A 16805-nucleotide genomic window follows, 5' to 3' on the forward strand; every position below is an offset into this window, starting at 1 on the left:
AACCGATCGAGCAGTTTGTCTTCTCTGTTTCAGACTTTCAGGTCATTCGCACAATATGTCAGTTTTTGGTGGAGGATCGAGCAGTTTTCCTTTTCTGCGAATTTTCTTTTCTTGATTTCCTTGGATGTAAGCGCCTGAGGAATACATGTTATCAGTATATTTTCCCAGTCGTCGCTTGAATTATCAAACTACCCTCTCTGGTGGTATATTATTCAGAAAAACAGAGAGAACCGGCCGAACAGCTAATCGTCTCTGTTTCAGGTCATTCGACGTTTCGATCTTACCAAAGGTCAGTTTTTGGTGGAGACTGGAGATGACGAGCACAAGGTGCACCACGCTCTCCTGCCAGAGAGGTGGATGTTTGGGCTTGAGCGATCAATATTGCCAAATCCAATGGGTGCCAGAATTTCTTTTGTAAGAATTAACAAGAGTACCTGATGCACATTCAAAAAATGGAAAGGAAAATGGGGATGCAATGCAAGATGCCCACCTCTACACCCAGAAAAAGAATATAATAACAATAACTCTACAATAATAAAATGGCAGTTGGTCAACATTCACCAACATGCTGTAAACTGTCCTTAAAGAAAAGAAAAACACTGTTCATGCTCTAGATTAAGTTACACCCAAGACACCAACGTCCAGTTCTTCTTTAGTCTGATTATTAAGATTTAGTCGAACCCTGGTACTTCCCCGGGCATCGGAGCAAGCTCGTTCCTCTCAAACCTTCCCTCGTCGAAGAAGGTGGCATGCACTATGCGTCCGCCAAAGTAGCGGCCTTCCAGTTCGACCAACGCCTTGGTCGACTCTTCTGTCCTCTCGAACAGCACAAAGATCCTCACTGCTTCGTCCGCGGGGAAGTCTGCCTGGGTGATCTCGAATATCAGCACGCGCAACACAGCCCCAAACTTGGAGCATTCCGAGGCAATCTCATCTTCCAGCTCGTCGTCAACCTCACCCGGACCAATCTGCATATATTTCATTCTGATGATTAAAAACATGTTGCACTAGACAAAACTATCGCCTTAACTATAAATAAATCATGCAAGTAAATCATCAAGCAATATTCAACATTATGGCATCATCCCTCTATTCCAGCATACAAAGGCACCGGCTTAAGCAACAATCAAAAACAAACATACAGTTCAACAACATAATAGATCGGTGGCAGCAAACCCTGATACCATAGAAGACAGCTCCTCATCATGTAAGATCAAATACCACTTGCAGATAAAACTAATGAGGCTTCATCAGACAATTCACAAAGCCAAATGCATTGTGTGATCAAATACCTAACCTGTTTGAACCTTTTTTTTTTATCACAACCCACAGTTGACATCGTGTCAAAACTGGGTAACGCCATTGTAGTGCCCAAATTCGACAAATTCATCAGGTTCTATGCCCATCAGGTACTATTCAAGGTTACTAATAAAATAGAGCAGAGCTGTTTTCTAGAAGTACACATTCAAGTTTGATGATTGTGTGATCAAATACCCTAACATAATATTCAAGTTTAATGATTATATTGCAAAGCTCAAATCATGATCTGAACCCATTGGTACAGAATCCATCATACGCTGAACTTTATTTACATGAAATTGGACCTTAAGTTACACATTTTATATTGAACTAAAAAGCAACCAGCTTATATTGAATAAAGCCAACAGCAACCTGAAAGACTAAAATTCCCAGCTGCCTGTTAATCAAAATTAACATAAGCTGTCTATGCTATATAGTGGTTAGATTTGGAAGCTAATGCAGTCAGCAAACAGTAGTTGCTATTTTGCACTACCCTGTTTACCCCAAGTTCCCTAGTACTCCCTCTGTTTGTTTTTATAAGACGTTTCAGACAGCTTGCTTTGTGCTGTTTTCAACGGTGTCTGAATGTCTAAAACGTCTTATAAAAGTGAACAGAGGTAGTACAAAATAACCAACAGTAGATTTACAGTATCACAAATAGATTCTCAAACTCTATACATTGCTAATCACCCTTCATGATTTAAGTCCTTAGCGTTCATGTGTGTATCAGTATCATCTGAAAACAGATCAAACAATAGCCTGTGCACTTCAACCATAAAAGAAACAAAAAAAATCCAAATACATATGCCACCTGATACCTGTCTATGCGTTTACTGGGCATTCTACTGCAAATTATCACATACCAGTCAGCATCGACAAGGCAATTATGTCACATAGGTAACTACATTTTGCTAGTTGGTATCAGGCTACCAGCACACAAGTAGAGATAATACTAAAAACTATATGCTCAGAATGGATGGTGATATATTCTAGAATAGTTGTTGCCTATGTAAGAGAAACCAGTAACAATAATAAATCAACAAGAGCAGCAGACGTACATTTGCTAAGGTGATATCTAAATTAGACAAGGACCTAACTTCAGCTTAGATATTCGCATAACAGCGTAATAGATGTCAGCATATAAACACACAAAGGATGCATTTTGCAACTCAGTGCCCAAGAGGGGAAATCAGGGATAACCCATGGACCACTACTTCATCCTTATTCATACAAACCTGAAAATGTTGCCAAAATGTGATACTCTTATTACGCAGAAGTCATGGGAAAGCATTTACCATGTTACGCAGCAGCACTACTCTGGTGGGCTGGCCTTCAAAGTTGGCTGATCTGGGCCTCCTGGAACTGCTCTCATCGACAATAACCCCTGCCCTCCGATCGGTCTTCCTAGCGACCAGAGGCGCTGTGATTCCCTGCTCCTGCTTGCCGAGCCCCTGGCCTTCCTTCCACCCCATCTTGGCCATCATTCTCTGGGCAGCAGTCATCTGGCCGCCGGCGCCCAGGCCCAAGCCAGAGGAGGAGGAGCCTGGGATGGAGAAGCCACTGGCATCGCCGTGGGGCGGAGACGAGGCCCTCTGAGTAGCGCCGCCGCCAGCGCCGCTCATGGCGGCCCTCCTCTTCCAGGCTTCCTCGCCGGATATGTTGAGGGAGGAGGCCCTGGACTGCTCCTCGCGCAGGCGTGCCTCGGCCTCCCTCAGCTCGCGCTCCCTCTCCCTCTCCTGGTCCTCGCGGCGCCTCCGGTCGAGCTCCTTCTTCATCTCGGCGTCCTTGGCCCGCTTGAGCTTCTCCTTGCGGTAGTCCTCGTAGTCGTTGGGCCTGGCGGGGTCGTACTCCTCGAGCACGGTGGACTGCACGGCGACGAGGGCGGGGTGGAAGGAGGCTGCGGTGGTGGTGGTGACGGCGGAGGCGAGGGGGAGGGGGTGCGGCGGCTGCTGCTGCTGCTGCTGCACGGCGCTGGGCTTGGGAGCGGCGGCGGGGCGGGGGTGCTGGTTCCTGAGGAGGGACGTGGGAGGGGCGAAGGTCGCGGAGGGCTTGCGGAGGGTCGGCGGCGCCATCTTGGTGGCGCTCGACCAGACGGAGGCCGTCGGCTTGTCTTCGTCGCCGGCCGCGGAGGTGGGCGGCGGGAGGTCGCCGTATAATCCGCCCAGCATCTTCGACAAAGCAGAGGCCGCACCGGCGGGGGAAATTGTGTCGATAGATCGGGTGGTTGATTCTACCGGAATCCGAGAAACCAGGTAGGTGGATGTAGCAGCCCAGCTCACGATCAGTGAGGCAAACCCTAACCCTAATCGAATCTTCTCGAGCGGATCTCGGTCGGAGCAGGGAGGAAGAAGAAGACTCGCTCTATCCGAAGTCTCGGAGGAGACAGGGCACCCGGCCTCTCCCCGGGCCACCTCTTGTATGGGCCGCGGCTGCTCGATTGGTCCGTTCTCTTTTTTCAGTTGATTTGGGCTATTATCTAATGGGCCTTTGGGAGATGTTTCCTCTCTGAAGCCTTTCTTTTTGTCCCTAGTTAAGAAACAATACCCACTCCTCTACCTCTTTTAATTCGGTTTATTATACATGGTTTGATTTATGGGGAGTGCTACGCGTCGGCTGGTGGATCTTTTCAGAAGATCCGCCGCCTCGCGAGCCGTCCGATATAGGTAGCTAACCGTACGATTGCTCTTTACAACAAGAGCATTGACTATTGCAACAAGATCTTTGTTTCAGAAACACGTCGGTGACTATTGCAACAAGAGCTTTGTTTCAGAAACACGTTGGTGACTATTGAAACAAGAGCTTTGTTTCCGAAACATATCGGTGACTACTGCAACAAGAGCTTTGTTTCAGAAACATTGATGACGTTGCAAATCTCTCCGTGCATGATCCCTCTTTGCAAACAAGAGCTTTGTTTTAGAAACATTGTTGACTATTGCAACAAGACCTATGTTTCGGAAACATTAATGGCGTTGTAAAAGCATCTACGAACGGTGCTTAACCCCCAAATGCCTCACCGCGGAAGGCGATAGCTTGCCGCCAGCCTGTAAACATGCCACACAGGGCTGGAGGGATCCATCAGCGAGGGTTCCCCCGACATCGACAGTGCCGACGAAGAGGCCGTGCGCTGCGTCGTGGCATTGGGAGAGCTCGCGCTCGAAGCTTCTGCGCCACCCAGTACGCTGTTGACCGGCGAGCCCTTTCTCCGGCGCCGCCTTCCTCCCTTTCTCTGCTCCAACTCGCCGTGCCTCTCCTCTCCCATGACCCACCTCTCTCTCTCTCTCACCTCCTTCGCCTCCGGCTACTTTCCCGGCGAGCTCGGGCCAGATCCGGCGCCCAGGGCAGGAGAGACCTGAGGGGCTAGGCGACCGGCTGGGCGGTGTGAGCAGCAGCGGCACCCAGCTTCCAACGCCCCGTCCACTCTGCACCATGAGAGAAGAGATGCGAGAGAATAGAGTGGGGAAGAACAGTTGGGCGTTGGTTCAGAAATCGGGGGAAGGTAGATACGTGCATCAGGCCCACATGGACACGTGTTACATAGCGAAGGAGGCGGACGCGAAGTTTCTTTTCAGCCGGTTGACGTTGAGCGTTTTCCTTGATTTATACGGTTTTTCAGTTTGGAAGATATATTTCGATAAATATGGTATAATATTAAAATACAGTCGGGTTTTGGTATATACAACCTATGTCCTGGTTTATTAATCCCTCTCATATTTTAGTCATATTTTGATCATGATTTAACTAATAAAATATAAGTTATGGGTAGCAAAAATAACATCATTACAAACTACAAATCAAACACTATATGTTTTGATGACATGCATTGATATTTTGCTAGTCAAATACTCTCTCATCCCCAAATAAGTGTCTCAACTTTGTATTAATTTTAGTGCAATGTTGTATTAAGGTTGAGACATTTATTTTGGGACAGAGGAAATATGTGGTAAAAGTTTGACCCAAAATATGTGGTAAAAGTTTGTATTAATTTTAGTGCAATGTTGTACTAAGGTTGAGACATTTATTTTGGGGCAGAGGAAATATGTGGTAAAAGTTTGACCCAAAATACAATAAGACTAATAAACCTAGATGGAGGTAGTACCAAATTATTTGGGTATGTATCATAATAGCCAAAGCAGAAAATTTAAAAATGACATAATAGTAATTTACAAATTTATGACTTAAAAGACATAATTTTATCATCCATCAGCAAAGCATAAGCTCAAAGCTAAACCCTTGGTGCAATCCTATCTTAATTGGAAAGTCATCGTTCTCTCCCTCCCTCCCTCCCTCCCGCTCTCTGTGTGTGTGTACTAATATGCCCTACCTTCTCTCTGTGTACTAATATGCCCTACCTTCATTCTTCAGGCACCGTGTTTAATCGAAAAATGAGGTTTAAACTTAGTCATACTATCACTTTGTCTCCAAAGGCTCTCGGCACCTCAATGGGGATACAATCAAGGCCATCACCTTTTCATCCTATAAAATATTTTTACTACCAGAAAAACAAACCATCTTTTTAACATCTAGAAAAAGACATTTTTTATTACTTCCAGACAAACAAAACATTTCTTTTCACTTCTAGAACTGCATGCGTGAAACCACGCTCTTTGTATTATTCTTCTATATTGAATCGATCGCAATTGATTACAGACTGATTTATACACATCATCCATTCCTCTCTTTTTTTGGACGCCATAACGGTTGCTCGAGAATTCATAAATAACTTAATCATCATGATTATGGTACAACAGGAACAATGGCAGCATCAAACATTGTGGGATACTTTTTCTTTATTTTCCCTTTCAAGCGTTGGTTCATCTACTACTGTTTTCAAGTATTACCATCCTCATATGTACAATTATCCTGAAAAACAAGGAATGCAAAATTCTGTCAATCATCTGCAGCCAACTCCAGAGGCAAGAGATATTTATATAGCTAACCTCGCAACAGAAAATCCTGGAGATGCTTAGGACTGCTGCTCCGACGCCGTCCTCCTTTGGAGATCAAATTTATGGTTGAATATAATTATGGATTTTTTTCTAAGGGGAAACATGAATTCTTCAATTTCCTTATTTTTTTTCATCACTCTGAACCTCCTTTTAGTGACTGCAACACAAGAATAACACTCAAAATCCCAACCATGATGCTCATGTCCACAAGGAACTCAAATCTCCAATGTGAGTCATATCAGAACTTACCTTGTACTGGTACTTCTTCCTCAGCCTGACAGCCAGGCGTACACATCTTTTTACATTGATTTTCAGTATATTGTCGTTGAACATCTGAAGACAAATGGACCAGCTCAGTTCCAAGGAAAATGAAGAGTACATGTATACAGATGCAGTTGCAGTAGATATAAACTAGACAACATTGACATGCCATAATCCATCCAATTTCAGCTTGAGAGCAACTTATATATACACATATCATGCTATATATAGAATGACTAGCAGCTGTCCTAACTTGCAAATGTTAATCTATCAAAACTGAAACGTGCACTCCTAACCATAAACTGGAATGCACAAAAGTCTGCCGCAAATAAATAAATTTTAATAGTTATTTCATGGGCCCAAGGCTTAAAATAATATGAAAAAAAGCAGTGACTGGAGATTCGAAAAGAGAAAGTAGTGACCCAACTTGCCTTGATAGCATCATCTATTGAGTGAGTATCTCTAATAATCTTGTGTCGATTGATTATCAAGATTGCTGCTACACAGAATATAGGCAGTTCGTCGTCTCCATTCTTTGTCAAGACATTTGTACTCAAATGAGGTATATGTTGATGCCTTGCCCAGATAGTAGCCCCTGACAAGCCACACAGGGGATTTCTTGTACTAGATTTCACTCCAGGGTTGCAGGACACGCGGATTTCACCATTTCTACGATGGGATCTCCTGCTTTTGGATTTTCTTCTCACGTACTTGTTCACCCGGGGCTCTTCTTTGACCTCACATGACAAATCATTCTTCACATCTAGTAGCAACGGTTCTAGGCAGTTCGCTTCCAAATTCCTGATTGCATCTTCGTCAAAATCAGCAGCCCACATCATCTGAAGACAGAAAGCACAATTAATTAACCGAACAAGACTATACTATGAAGAGCCTTTAAAATATAATTGTTGATTTATGTGGGTACTTCCCCATGGTTAGTGTAATGCCAAATAAAAAAATAGTTCGTAGATTCTGCAATGCATGTACACTAACTTAACCATCTTGTCACAATCAACTATTTCAAAGATTTCTCATATAAATTTTGTGGAACACTAGCGACTAAATATCCAAGAAAAAAATCTCTATACGAACTAGGAACCGTCCAAACTAAATCACAAATATCTTTGAAGTGCCTGACAGACCTCCCACATGCTCAGCGACTCCTCAAAAGATAGCTCTCGACGAAAAAGCACTAGCAGCATCCGGAAAGCAAAATGGAGGCTTTCAGCACCAATTGCTGATAAATGCTCAAATAATTCCGTATCGGTCAATTCCATGATCTTCCACAATGCTTCCAACTGCTTCATAACTCCTGTCGGTCCCTCGAGCTGGAAATTTTCACGCTGAGATGCAACAAAATTTATATCATGCATTAAGTCACGCAAAATACCAACCTAACATATGCCAGTATAGTTTGACATAGATGCAAATTACCATCCTTCTCAATAGCATCTCAAAACACCAAAAGGCATCTGCATCATCCTCGTATAGAACAACAAAAGGGGAAAGCAGATCGCTCATACCTACAATCAACTTATACCATTTAGGCAGTTTAAATAATTGAAGCAAAATGATGTAATGCTCCATTGACAAGCAAACCTTGACAGTATCCAGTGGAAGGATCAACCCATGCATAAACTGCAAGTATATCTGACATTCTCGCCATATTTCTTGATTCTCCATAGAAATCAAGATGGCTATCTGTTCTGACAACATCGACCACTGCATAAGCCATTTTTAGCAATTAGAACACAATATGACAATAATAAGAGGCCTTTGTAATTGTGTGGTGTGAGGGGGGAAGAATAAGCATACCAATTCTATGCAGTGTCCATAGCCACTCGGCGACTCTGTCTTTGTTTGCGACTGGACTGTCGGATTTGGTTCCGTCAACAAAATCTGCTTCTGGCGCATCAGATATCTTCAAAGAATCTACTATTTCCCTGTTGTAGCCAATGTCATCTAACCATCTATCCTGTTTGAACGCATCAGAGTGAAAGATGGCTGAGTCGCTGTTGCTAGCCCGAAACAGATCACTGGAATTGGACTCCATAATGAGATCTATGTTATTATTGATTTGGAAGCTGTGCATGCGTTCGTCACGTTGTCTTAACCTATCTTCAGGAACTGAGAAACTACAAAGACTTTCGTCAACCCCATTGACATCCCCACCATCATTTGCGAACAAGTTTGTACCAGGCAGGGAGGGATACTCCGTGAATGTCTCACTGTCATATCTTGGTTCACCCATGTCATTGTAATCCCCAGAATCTGACAAGCAACTATTCACCACTGTGGAGGACACCATAAATTTGGATGAATTATATACAGAGCTATCATTATGTGCGTTGAAACCAGCTACTTCAGCTGATTTGCTACAGCTTTGTGACTGTGGTGCTCCACCAGAGTCATAATTTAAGTTGGAATTTTCTACTGTACTGCCAGGTGCATTTTCTGAGGCTCGTTGACTTGTGCTGACTTCTTCTCTACTGTCATTTTCTTTTGGCATAGTCCTGACATCCATCAGCTTTGAGCCAACAGCATACGCAAGCTCACCTGTACCAATGCTTGGGTGCATACTCTTGCATTGCCTAACTAAACATTGATATTTCTCCCTTCATATAAATAAAAAAATTCACTAGGTTAGATGCTTCTGAAAATGCTCTACAGCTCACATGTGTAAAATTGTAAGAGGGAAAACATCACGGTAAATTGCAAAAGTAGGAATTTGGTCACCCTGCTTGCAACATAGGAATACATAACAAATGCAAAACACAAAATGTAAAACATTCCGGTCTCCTAGGTATGAAGAAATATTACTATATGACCGATCAGGGTATAATGTTTGAATGAAAAATCATATGTAGAGATACCATATAGATTGAAACTAGGATCCTTGTAGCACTACTAGGAATAGATAACCATTGGTCAGTAATGGTTCAGACCTTCAGTTGTTATACATTGGTGGCTCGATAACTGTACGTTCAGTTGTCACATACTAGTGGCCATGAAGCAAGAAAATTAGCTATATTCACCCAAGCTACCTACGAATCATGTTACTTAGATTCTCTGTATTTCATTTACCTACTCTCTAGTATAACTGCAAAATATCTCGAGTCATCAAGGGAATGAAGGGGCCTAATGGAAGTGCAGAATACAAGGTTAAACCACAAAACTGCAGGTGAGGTGGACTACCAAAGTAAATCCAGTTATCGAGCCAATTATGTTTGTCTCAGTGCTGCGTAGGCGCAAAAGCAGTCACGGTAGATAACCAGAGGCGTGGTCACCATGACTGGGTGGTGTTCGTCGCTTGGGGATTTAAGTGTCTGTCTGTCAGTGTCTGTCTGTCTGTCAGTGTGTGTGTGTGTGTGCGTGTGTGCGTGTGCGCGTGTGCACGTGTGGGCGTGTGTGTGTGTGTGTGCGTGTGCGCGTGTGGGCGTGTGTGTGTGTGTGTGCGTGTGTGCGTGTGTGCGTGTGTGTGTGTGTGTGTGTGTGTGTGAGGGAGAGGGAGCGATGGAGAGAGAGAGAGAGTATGCTCCCGCCAACGGGCTTCCGCCCACTCCCTTCCTGGGTGGCTGTCTCTACTTCTGCAGCATTGCCTTGCTCCGCCTGTGTTCCACTTCTGTTCCACTTTTCCCCCTTCTCAGTTATCCGTTTCTCCCTCCGTCCCTTCTGTTATCTGCTCTTCACCATTCTTTTGTTTTCCCCCACCGCCTCTGCCTGTGATCCACTGCTATGATCTCCCCAGCCTCTGCTATGCCTATGCTCTACTGCTATGATCTCCCCAACCTCCTCTGCGAATGCTCCACTGCCATTATCTCCTCAACCTTCTATAGCTTTATTCTACTGCTAGGATCTCCCCACTTGCTTATCTGCTTTTCTCTACTATAGAAGTGTAGAAGTAGAACTACTTCTCTCCCTTATTGGTGTTGACCTCTCTAATTTATTGTTCAAGACAGCTATTTATGGTCACCTTATGCCACCCAAGGAACAGTCAGGTAACATGATTGCCTAGTCCGCCATGAAAGCCATGGAGCCAATTACATCAAATGTATCAGACGTTGTCTCCCATGTTCTTCAACACACAGATACAAACATAAGGACAACTGTAGCCTGCGGCAGTGGTTTTAATGCTTCATATATAGAAGACAACAACGAAAGGATGTGGAGATTTAGCTACAAAGGTTCCAATTTCAGTATAATGCATAGATGACCGAATCGAAGCCTGCTACAGCCTATTATTCAAGATAATAAAATGGAAAACAATCACGTTTCTAAATATAAGGTAGCATTGTATGAAAAACAGAAAAAAAGAAGGGATCAAACCTTCGAGCGGCTCTTAGTTTCCTCCTATACTCTGTTGTGCTACTTAAGGCATAGCACCCAAGAAGAAACTCCCAAACTTCTGCTCGAATAGAGGGATCCATGCCCTGCACATCAATAATGGAGGTAAATAGTTGCTTTAAGAGCAGAAACCAGTGTGCTCTGTGCTTAAATTATTGACAGTTGTAGGCAGTCCATTTGGTTATTTATGAAAAAAAAATCCTACTATACAAAGATCAATAGCAGTGCATCACAGGAGTTGCTTTGAAGGAACATGATTCTTTTTCCCCATTGTTTACATCAAAGGACAGCACTAATCAAGAAAGTAATCTGATTCATTCATCTCACGGTGCAAAATTAACAATCAGCTAGAGTAATCAGATCGGCATTTAAGGGAAAATTACTACAATGAGCGTAGCTAATCTAAATTTCCAATAAGGAGATGGATGGTGCATCTAATGCCAAATGAACTGTCTAAGGTTCGGTCAATGTATGAAGTAACTGATATTTCCTGGGTTCTGATACAGAATATATACAGCGTAAATATAATTTTCCTGGGGCATAATAAGGCAATGCAATACGATTCCCATCATGCTTTGAAGGTGATGCCTGAAGGCTGGAAAGAAGAATAGCAGACATGTCTACAAACATAGGTACAAGGAGATGAACACCAAGTCTTTGAAGCACGAAAGGGATACCAGTCCACTCACCCCTAAGACAATGAATTTGAGGGCCTTACGGAAGCCGATGACCTTCCCGTCGGCATCGAAACACGTGTTCCATTTCTCTCGCCTGAGCATTTTGCCCCCCTGTAGAACCGCAGATAGAGTTAGAAAGAAAGAAAGAAAATGTGAGTAGTGCAGGCAAGAGAGGTGAACATGAATCAAGCTGCGCACAGCTAAATATTCCATGCCATAGAGACTCTGGTTCTGGTGCGGTGTCGACACAGAGTCTATGCTGTGTGCTAAATATAAACACTGCGCCGACTGCCAAGAAGAGTGCCTAAGCTATATTTAGAGGAGTGACGATGCTGAGGTGTTTCATAGCATTGGCAGTGGGGATTGGTTATCCTGATGGCATTGGCGTACAGAGAGATGTATGTATAGTTGAAGAAAGAAGGAAGCGGGAGGGGACCTTGAGGTAGTAGGGGTCCGGGTTGAGGCCGCAGGGCTCGCGGACGAGGGAGCCGAAGCCGCGCTGCAGGTTGCCGCACATGATCCATGACTTGATGTAGTCCCCTCCCGCGCCCGCGCCGGAGACCGCGCCGCCGTTCCCGGTGCTGCGCCTGTGGGGCTGGGACATGGATCCTCCCCTCCCGTCCCCGGTACGGCGGCGCGGCGGGTGCGAGGGGAGTCCGGATCTCCGGCGCGCGCGAATCGCAAGAACCGTCGGCGGGGCGGGGATCCGAATCGCGCGAGGGGCCTTGCTGGCTGCCCGAGCGGAGTCGAGCCGGCGGCTCCTCTCCCCCCCTGCTGCTCTGGCGGCGAGCTCTTGGTCCTGGAGGGAGTGGGTAGGGTTCTCTGTGTCCCGTCGGCGGGTCGGGGATCCGCCGCCTATGGCTTGCTGGCTTGGTCTCCGTCCGTCGGTCTGGGCGCCGTGTTTGCTTCGCTTGGCTCGAGGAGTCGTGGGTGGGAGAGGGGGGAGGGGGGGTGGAAGCAACGAACCAACCTAACTGCAACTGCTCATCATTCGTCTCGTCTCCTCTTCTTCTCACTTGCTTCTTCGCTTTCCTACCTTCTCTACGTGCCAACGACCCAAGAAAACGAGTACCACCAAGAACAAAATTGCTCTCTCATAATAGTGCTAGTTCATTTCACTTATTTTTTATATAAAATTTTCTTATTACTAATTTATTTTATTAATTATTACTCCCTCCGTTTGTCTTTATAAGACGTTTCAGACAGCTTGCTTTGTACTGTTTTGAACAGTGTTTGAATGTCTAAAACGTCTTATAAAAACGAACAGAGGTAGTAGTATTTTATTTTATTTATTACATATTACACTGTAAATTGAAAAAAAGTTATGCTATTATTTCCTTATTATTATGTCATCGATCTACCAACAAAACAATGAAATTACAAACACCATCAAACCTCGAGATAACCCCAGCTCAGAAAAAACACCAAACACAAGCATTTCAAATTTCAGTGTATACAGGCTGCCTGATTTCTGCTTTGAGCGAGTGAGTGAGCGTTGCTCATCCAAAAAAGTGACGTAATTGTTTCCTTACAACCATGCGTATCATCATCACTGTCAATCAATACCAACAAAATGTGAGCGACGGGCGTAGGTCAAGCGTTCGTTTCCATGTATGCCGCCTTATTCTTATTCGGTTTGACAAAGAAGACGGAGCAGAAAAAGCTTCTTCGCCAGGCGTGGAAATGGTCCTCACGCCTCGGCCTCCATCTTCTCGCACTCTTCTCTGATGGACTGGAACAGCACCGACGACAGGTACCTCTCGCCGAAGCTCGGGAACACCACCTGTTTGTCACGCACACAAAACAGACAACAATGTCGGTGTCGATCGTCCGTGGATGTTTTCAAGACAAGAGTTCTATGAGCTAGAGATATGACACGTTGTTGTAAGATTAGCGGTATTTACCACTATCAGCTTCCCCGCGTTCTCGGGTCTCTGGGCGACCTTTATGGCAGCGGCCGCGGCTGCCCCAGACGAGATCCCGACCTGCACAACATACATTCATATATAGGTTCAGGATTTCTGATCTCTGATTCATAGACGACTGACTGACATGAGAAACAAAAAATGCAGGCTTCCTACTAATTAACCACTGCATATGAGGAACAGAACAGCCATACATATATGAACAAATGGTTCATGATTTTCGCAACAATGAGATTATGTGGTGGTCTCCTACACCCTGGTCCCACATGAGATTATGTGGATACGATGCAACAACAACAACTGTCCTTCTGAGGTACCACCTGCCCACCAAGGCTAACTCCTCCTCGTGCCTAGTAGTACTGAAACCGCACCTCATGTACTCAGTTTTAGTTCTACTGAGCCTAAAACCTTTCGATTCCAAAGTCTGTCTCCACAACTCTAACTGGCACTATGATGCACCATAGAAAATTTGTACTGGGATGCATCATACATTTAACAACACTATGATGGGAGAAATGAACAGATAAACTGGCTCAAACACGCTGCCTATCAAAAACACACTATTTCTAGTCTAGATCTACAGAGAAGACCGCCAGGTGCTTACACTTAAATAGCAAGCCAAGGGAAAAAAACAGACTAGCATGATGTGAGTCATGATTCCCCTGCTTTTTTTTAAGCATATAAACGTTTGCAACTAAAGGACGATATCTCAAAAAGAACGCCGCATAAATGTATGGAACACACAAAAAATGCATCAACATGTGAAATTACAATACCAGCAATCCTTCCTGAAGAGCCAACTGCTTTGCTGTCTCAACAGCCTCATCGCTTGATATCTAGAACATAAGCAGAACGTGGTTAGATATAACTATAAGAAAAGAAAACCCTGCAGTAATAGTCCTAAGAAAGTAGTACCACACAACCCTAACATTTGCATTATACCAAGCAGAGGAAAAGGAGGGATGATCCACTCATGCAAGGACGACATCCACATGACTGAAGACGTAACCACAATAGAACTAGCATATGCAATTGTACTTGTATAACTACGTAGAACTAGCATAAATGCATAATAGACCTATCAGCCTATGCTGAGACGTTAAGAAAATACAGTGAAATGGAATAAATGGCACAGTTCAGCTGAATTCAAGAAAGAAACTACAACCTTCATGTCTTGCTTTTATTCTAAAAAAGGTGAAATATACTGACGGATAGAAAAAACTCTGACCTCAATTACTTCATTGAGAACATCACTGTCCAAATTCCTAGGAACAAATCCTGCTCCAATGCCTTGAATCTTATGTGGGCCTACACAAGCGGATAAGAGTTTTAAGGCAAAGAACATAAGTTTGACAAGCTCAAAGGAAGTATGTCTTTTTTTTAAGGAAAACTCAATGGAAGTCTTTCTCTGATAGCAAACATACCAGGTTTACCACCAGAGAGTATGTTACTTTCAGTAGGTTCAACACCAATAACCTAGAAAAGGATAACAGTATGAGCACTATAGAGTAGTTTTTTTAGAATATAACAGAGTACATTTTATTTGGGTGGAATTTGAAGAAACCTTGACATCGGGATTTTTCTCCTTCAGGAAACGACCAGCACCAGATATTGTTCCGCCTGTTCCAATTCCACCAATGAATATATCTACCTTCCCTTTTGAATCCTCCCAGATTTCTGGCCCAGTAGTCTCATAATGTACCTGATTGAAAATCAGTAAAGATAAACATCAGCCTCAAGTAGGTTAGAAGTAATAGCGCACACTTACGTAGAGTAGAGACACATAGTTACTTCTCCTTGTTACCTTTGGGTTGGCAGGGTTGTCAAACTGCTCAAGCATGTATGAATTGGGTGTCTTATTTAATATCTCTGTAGCTTTATCTAGGGCCCCTTTCATCCCTTTTGCGGCATCCGTGAGCACAAGTTCAGCGCCAAAAGCCTTGAGTAGAACTCTCCTCTCCATGCTCATTGATGTGGGCATTGTCAGTATCAACTTATATCCCCTGGAAGCAGCAATGAAAGCAAGACCAATTCCTGTATTTCCACTTGTTGCTTCCACCAAAACACTCTGAGGGCAGAGAACATAAGTTAATATATGCACATATTGTTAACCAATACCCTTCCCTTGTTGATAATTGTTAGGAATGGGATAGAACATGATAAAGAAGCCAGCGAGTGCATATGCACACAAACAGAAGATGCCTCACCTTTCCTGGTGTTATCAAACCCTTCTCTTCAGCGTCGGAAATCATACTGATACCTATCCTGAAGCATAAATCGGTTGGGAGCTGCTTAGTTGGTCGGTCCATCATGGGAAGAAAACGACCTCAACATTGAAATGAGGAGGACAATAAGAATTTGTAATGTAACCTGTCCTTGACACTGCAACAGGGCTCCATAATCTCAAGCTTGGCGGCAACGTTGGCCACGCAGCCCTTGACGATCTTGTTGAGATACACCATGGGCGTCTTGCCGATGAGCTGCGATCAAATTCAACAACAACAACAACAACAAAAATCCTGAGACGGGTGCTTAGATTATGAGACTGATGATGATGTTTTGTTTTCTTGCTAAAGAATTTGCCCATGTGAAACTAGGATGATTTGAGATATGATGAACGAAGGATGTCGCAGGGTCAAACTAGATCTTTACTAGTTTAGGCTTTGCGGCATCAGTAAGCTCTAGGTACTAGCAATCCTACCAACCCCACTACTCCTAACTGGGCAGAGAGTGGAAATGGAGCGATTGAACTGGAGGCAGTGGATAGACGGTGTTGGTTACCTGGGTGACGTCGTCGGCGATGTTGAGGCCCTCGACCTCGGTGGCGAGGGCATGGCGCCTCCACGAGGGGGAGGGGGCGGGGGCGTTGACGGCGAGGAGGGAGGAGCCGGGGAACCTGCGGGCGAGAGGCGGCAGGACGACGGCCTGCCGCGCCTGCGCCGGGCGGGCGGCCGAGAAGCCGAATTGGGCCTGGGAGGCGGCGGCGGCGGTGGCGGCGACGGGCGATGGTGTCCACGGCGCCATTCTCCCTTCCTTCCTTTCCCCTCGGATTCTTGCTTCGCTGGGTGTGATGGTGCCGTCTGCCCTCTGGGATTCCCAGGGGATGGATGGATGGATGGATCGAATATGGGCCTCTTTTCGTTGCGATGGAGGGTTGGATGGATGTATTCGGACCTGGAAATGGTGTTAGTACATTCGTTCATCGGCCATCACACACCAGATATCTCTTCTCCACTAACTCCAAAAACACACACTTTTTTTGTCTTACATTTTAAGCACAAAAAAGTATGGTCCGGGGATGATCAGCCACGCTGGGACTGAGACACGGCCCTGCTCTGGTTTGAAGTGTGGGC

The 16805-nt window shown here is 44.6% G+C and overlaps 3 protein-coding genes across 3 annotated transcripts; all 3 read right to left on the reverse strand.

Annotated features, from left to right (window-relative positions):
• Positions 1-467: 467 nt before the first annotated feature.
• On the reverse strand, positions 468-3699 carry LOC123077245 (DNA-damage-repair/toleration protein DRT111, chloroplastic). Its single transcript, XM_044499479.1, has 2 exons — positions 2595-3699; positions 468-968 (listed from the first exon to the last, which is right to left on the reverse strand). Exons 1-2 carry the CDS (start codon positions 3465-3467, stop codon positions 672-674), a joined length of 1170 nt encoding a protein of 389 aa, XP_044355414.1. The 5' UTR covers positions 3468-3699; the 3' UTR covers positions 468-671.
• A 2182-nt stretch (positions 3700-5881) lies between these two features.
• LOC123077246 (small G protein signaling modulator 1) lies at positions 5882-12504 on the reverse strand. Its single transcript, XM_044499480.1, has 11 exons — positions 11964-12504; positions 11540-11638; positions 10833-10936; positions 8322-9121; positions 8106-8228; positions 7941-8029; positions 7649-7849; positions 6938-7345; positions 6495-6578; positions 6237-6402; positions 5882-6159 (listed from the first exon to the last, which is right to left on the reverse strand). Exons 1-10 carry the CDS (start codon positions 12129-12131, stop codon positions 6379-6381), a joined length of 2100 nt encoding a protein of 699 aa, XP_044355415.1. The 5' UTR covers positions 12132-12504; the 3' UTR covers positions 5882-6159; positions 6237-6378.
• Positions 12505-12942: 438 nt separating this feature from the next.
• Positions 12943-16613, reverse strand: LOC123077247 (cysteine synthase). The gene is made up of 10 exons (XM_044499481.1): positions 16234-16613; positions 15823-15932; positions 15660-15717; positions 15257-15520; positions 15017-15154; positions 14877-14928; positions 14681-14760; positions 14229-14288; positions 13432-13512; positions 12943-13310 (listed from the first exon to the last, which is right to left on the reverse strand). Exons 1-10 carry the CDS (start codon positions 16474-16476, stop codon positions 13218-13220), a joined length of 1179 nt encoding a protein of 392 aa, XP_044355416.1. The 5' UTR covers positions 16477-16613; the 3' UTR covers positions 12943-13217.
• Between the last annotated feature and the right edge of the window lie 192 nt (positions 16614-16805).

This window comes from Triticum aestivum, chromosome 3D (assembly GCF_018294505.1).
Source record: "Triticum aestivum cultivar Chinese Spring chromosome 3D, IWGSC CS RefSeq v2.1, whole genome shotgun sequence".
NCBI lineage: Eukaryota > Viridiplantae > Streptophyta > Magnoliopsida > Poales > Poaceae > Triticum > Triticum aestivum.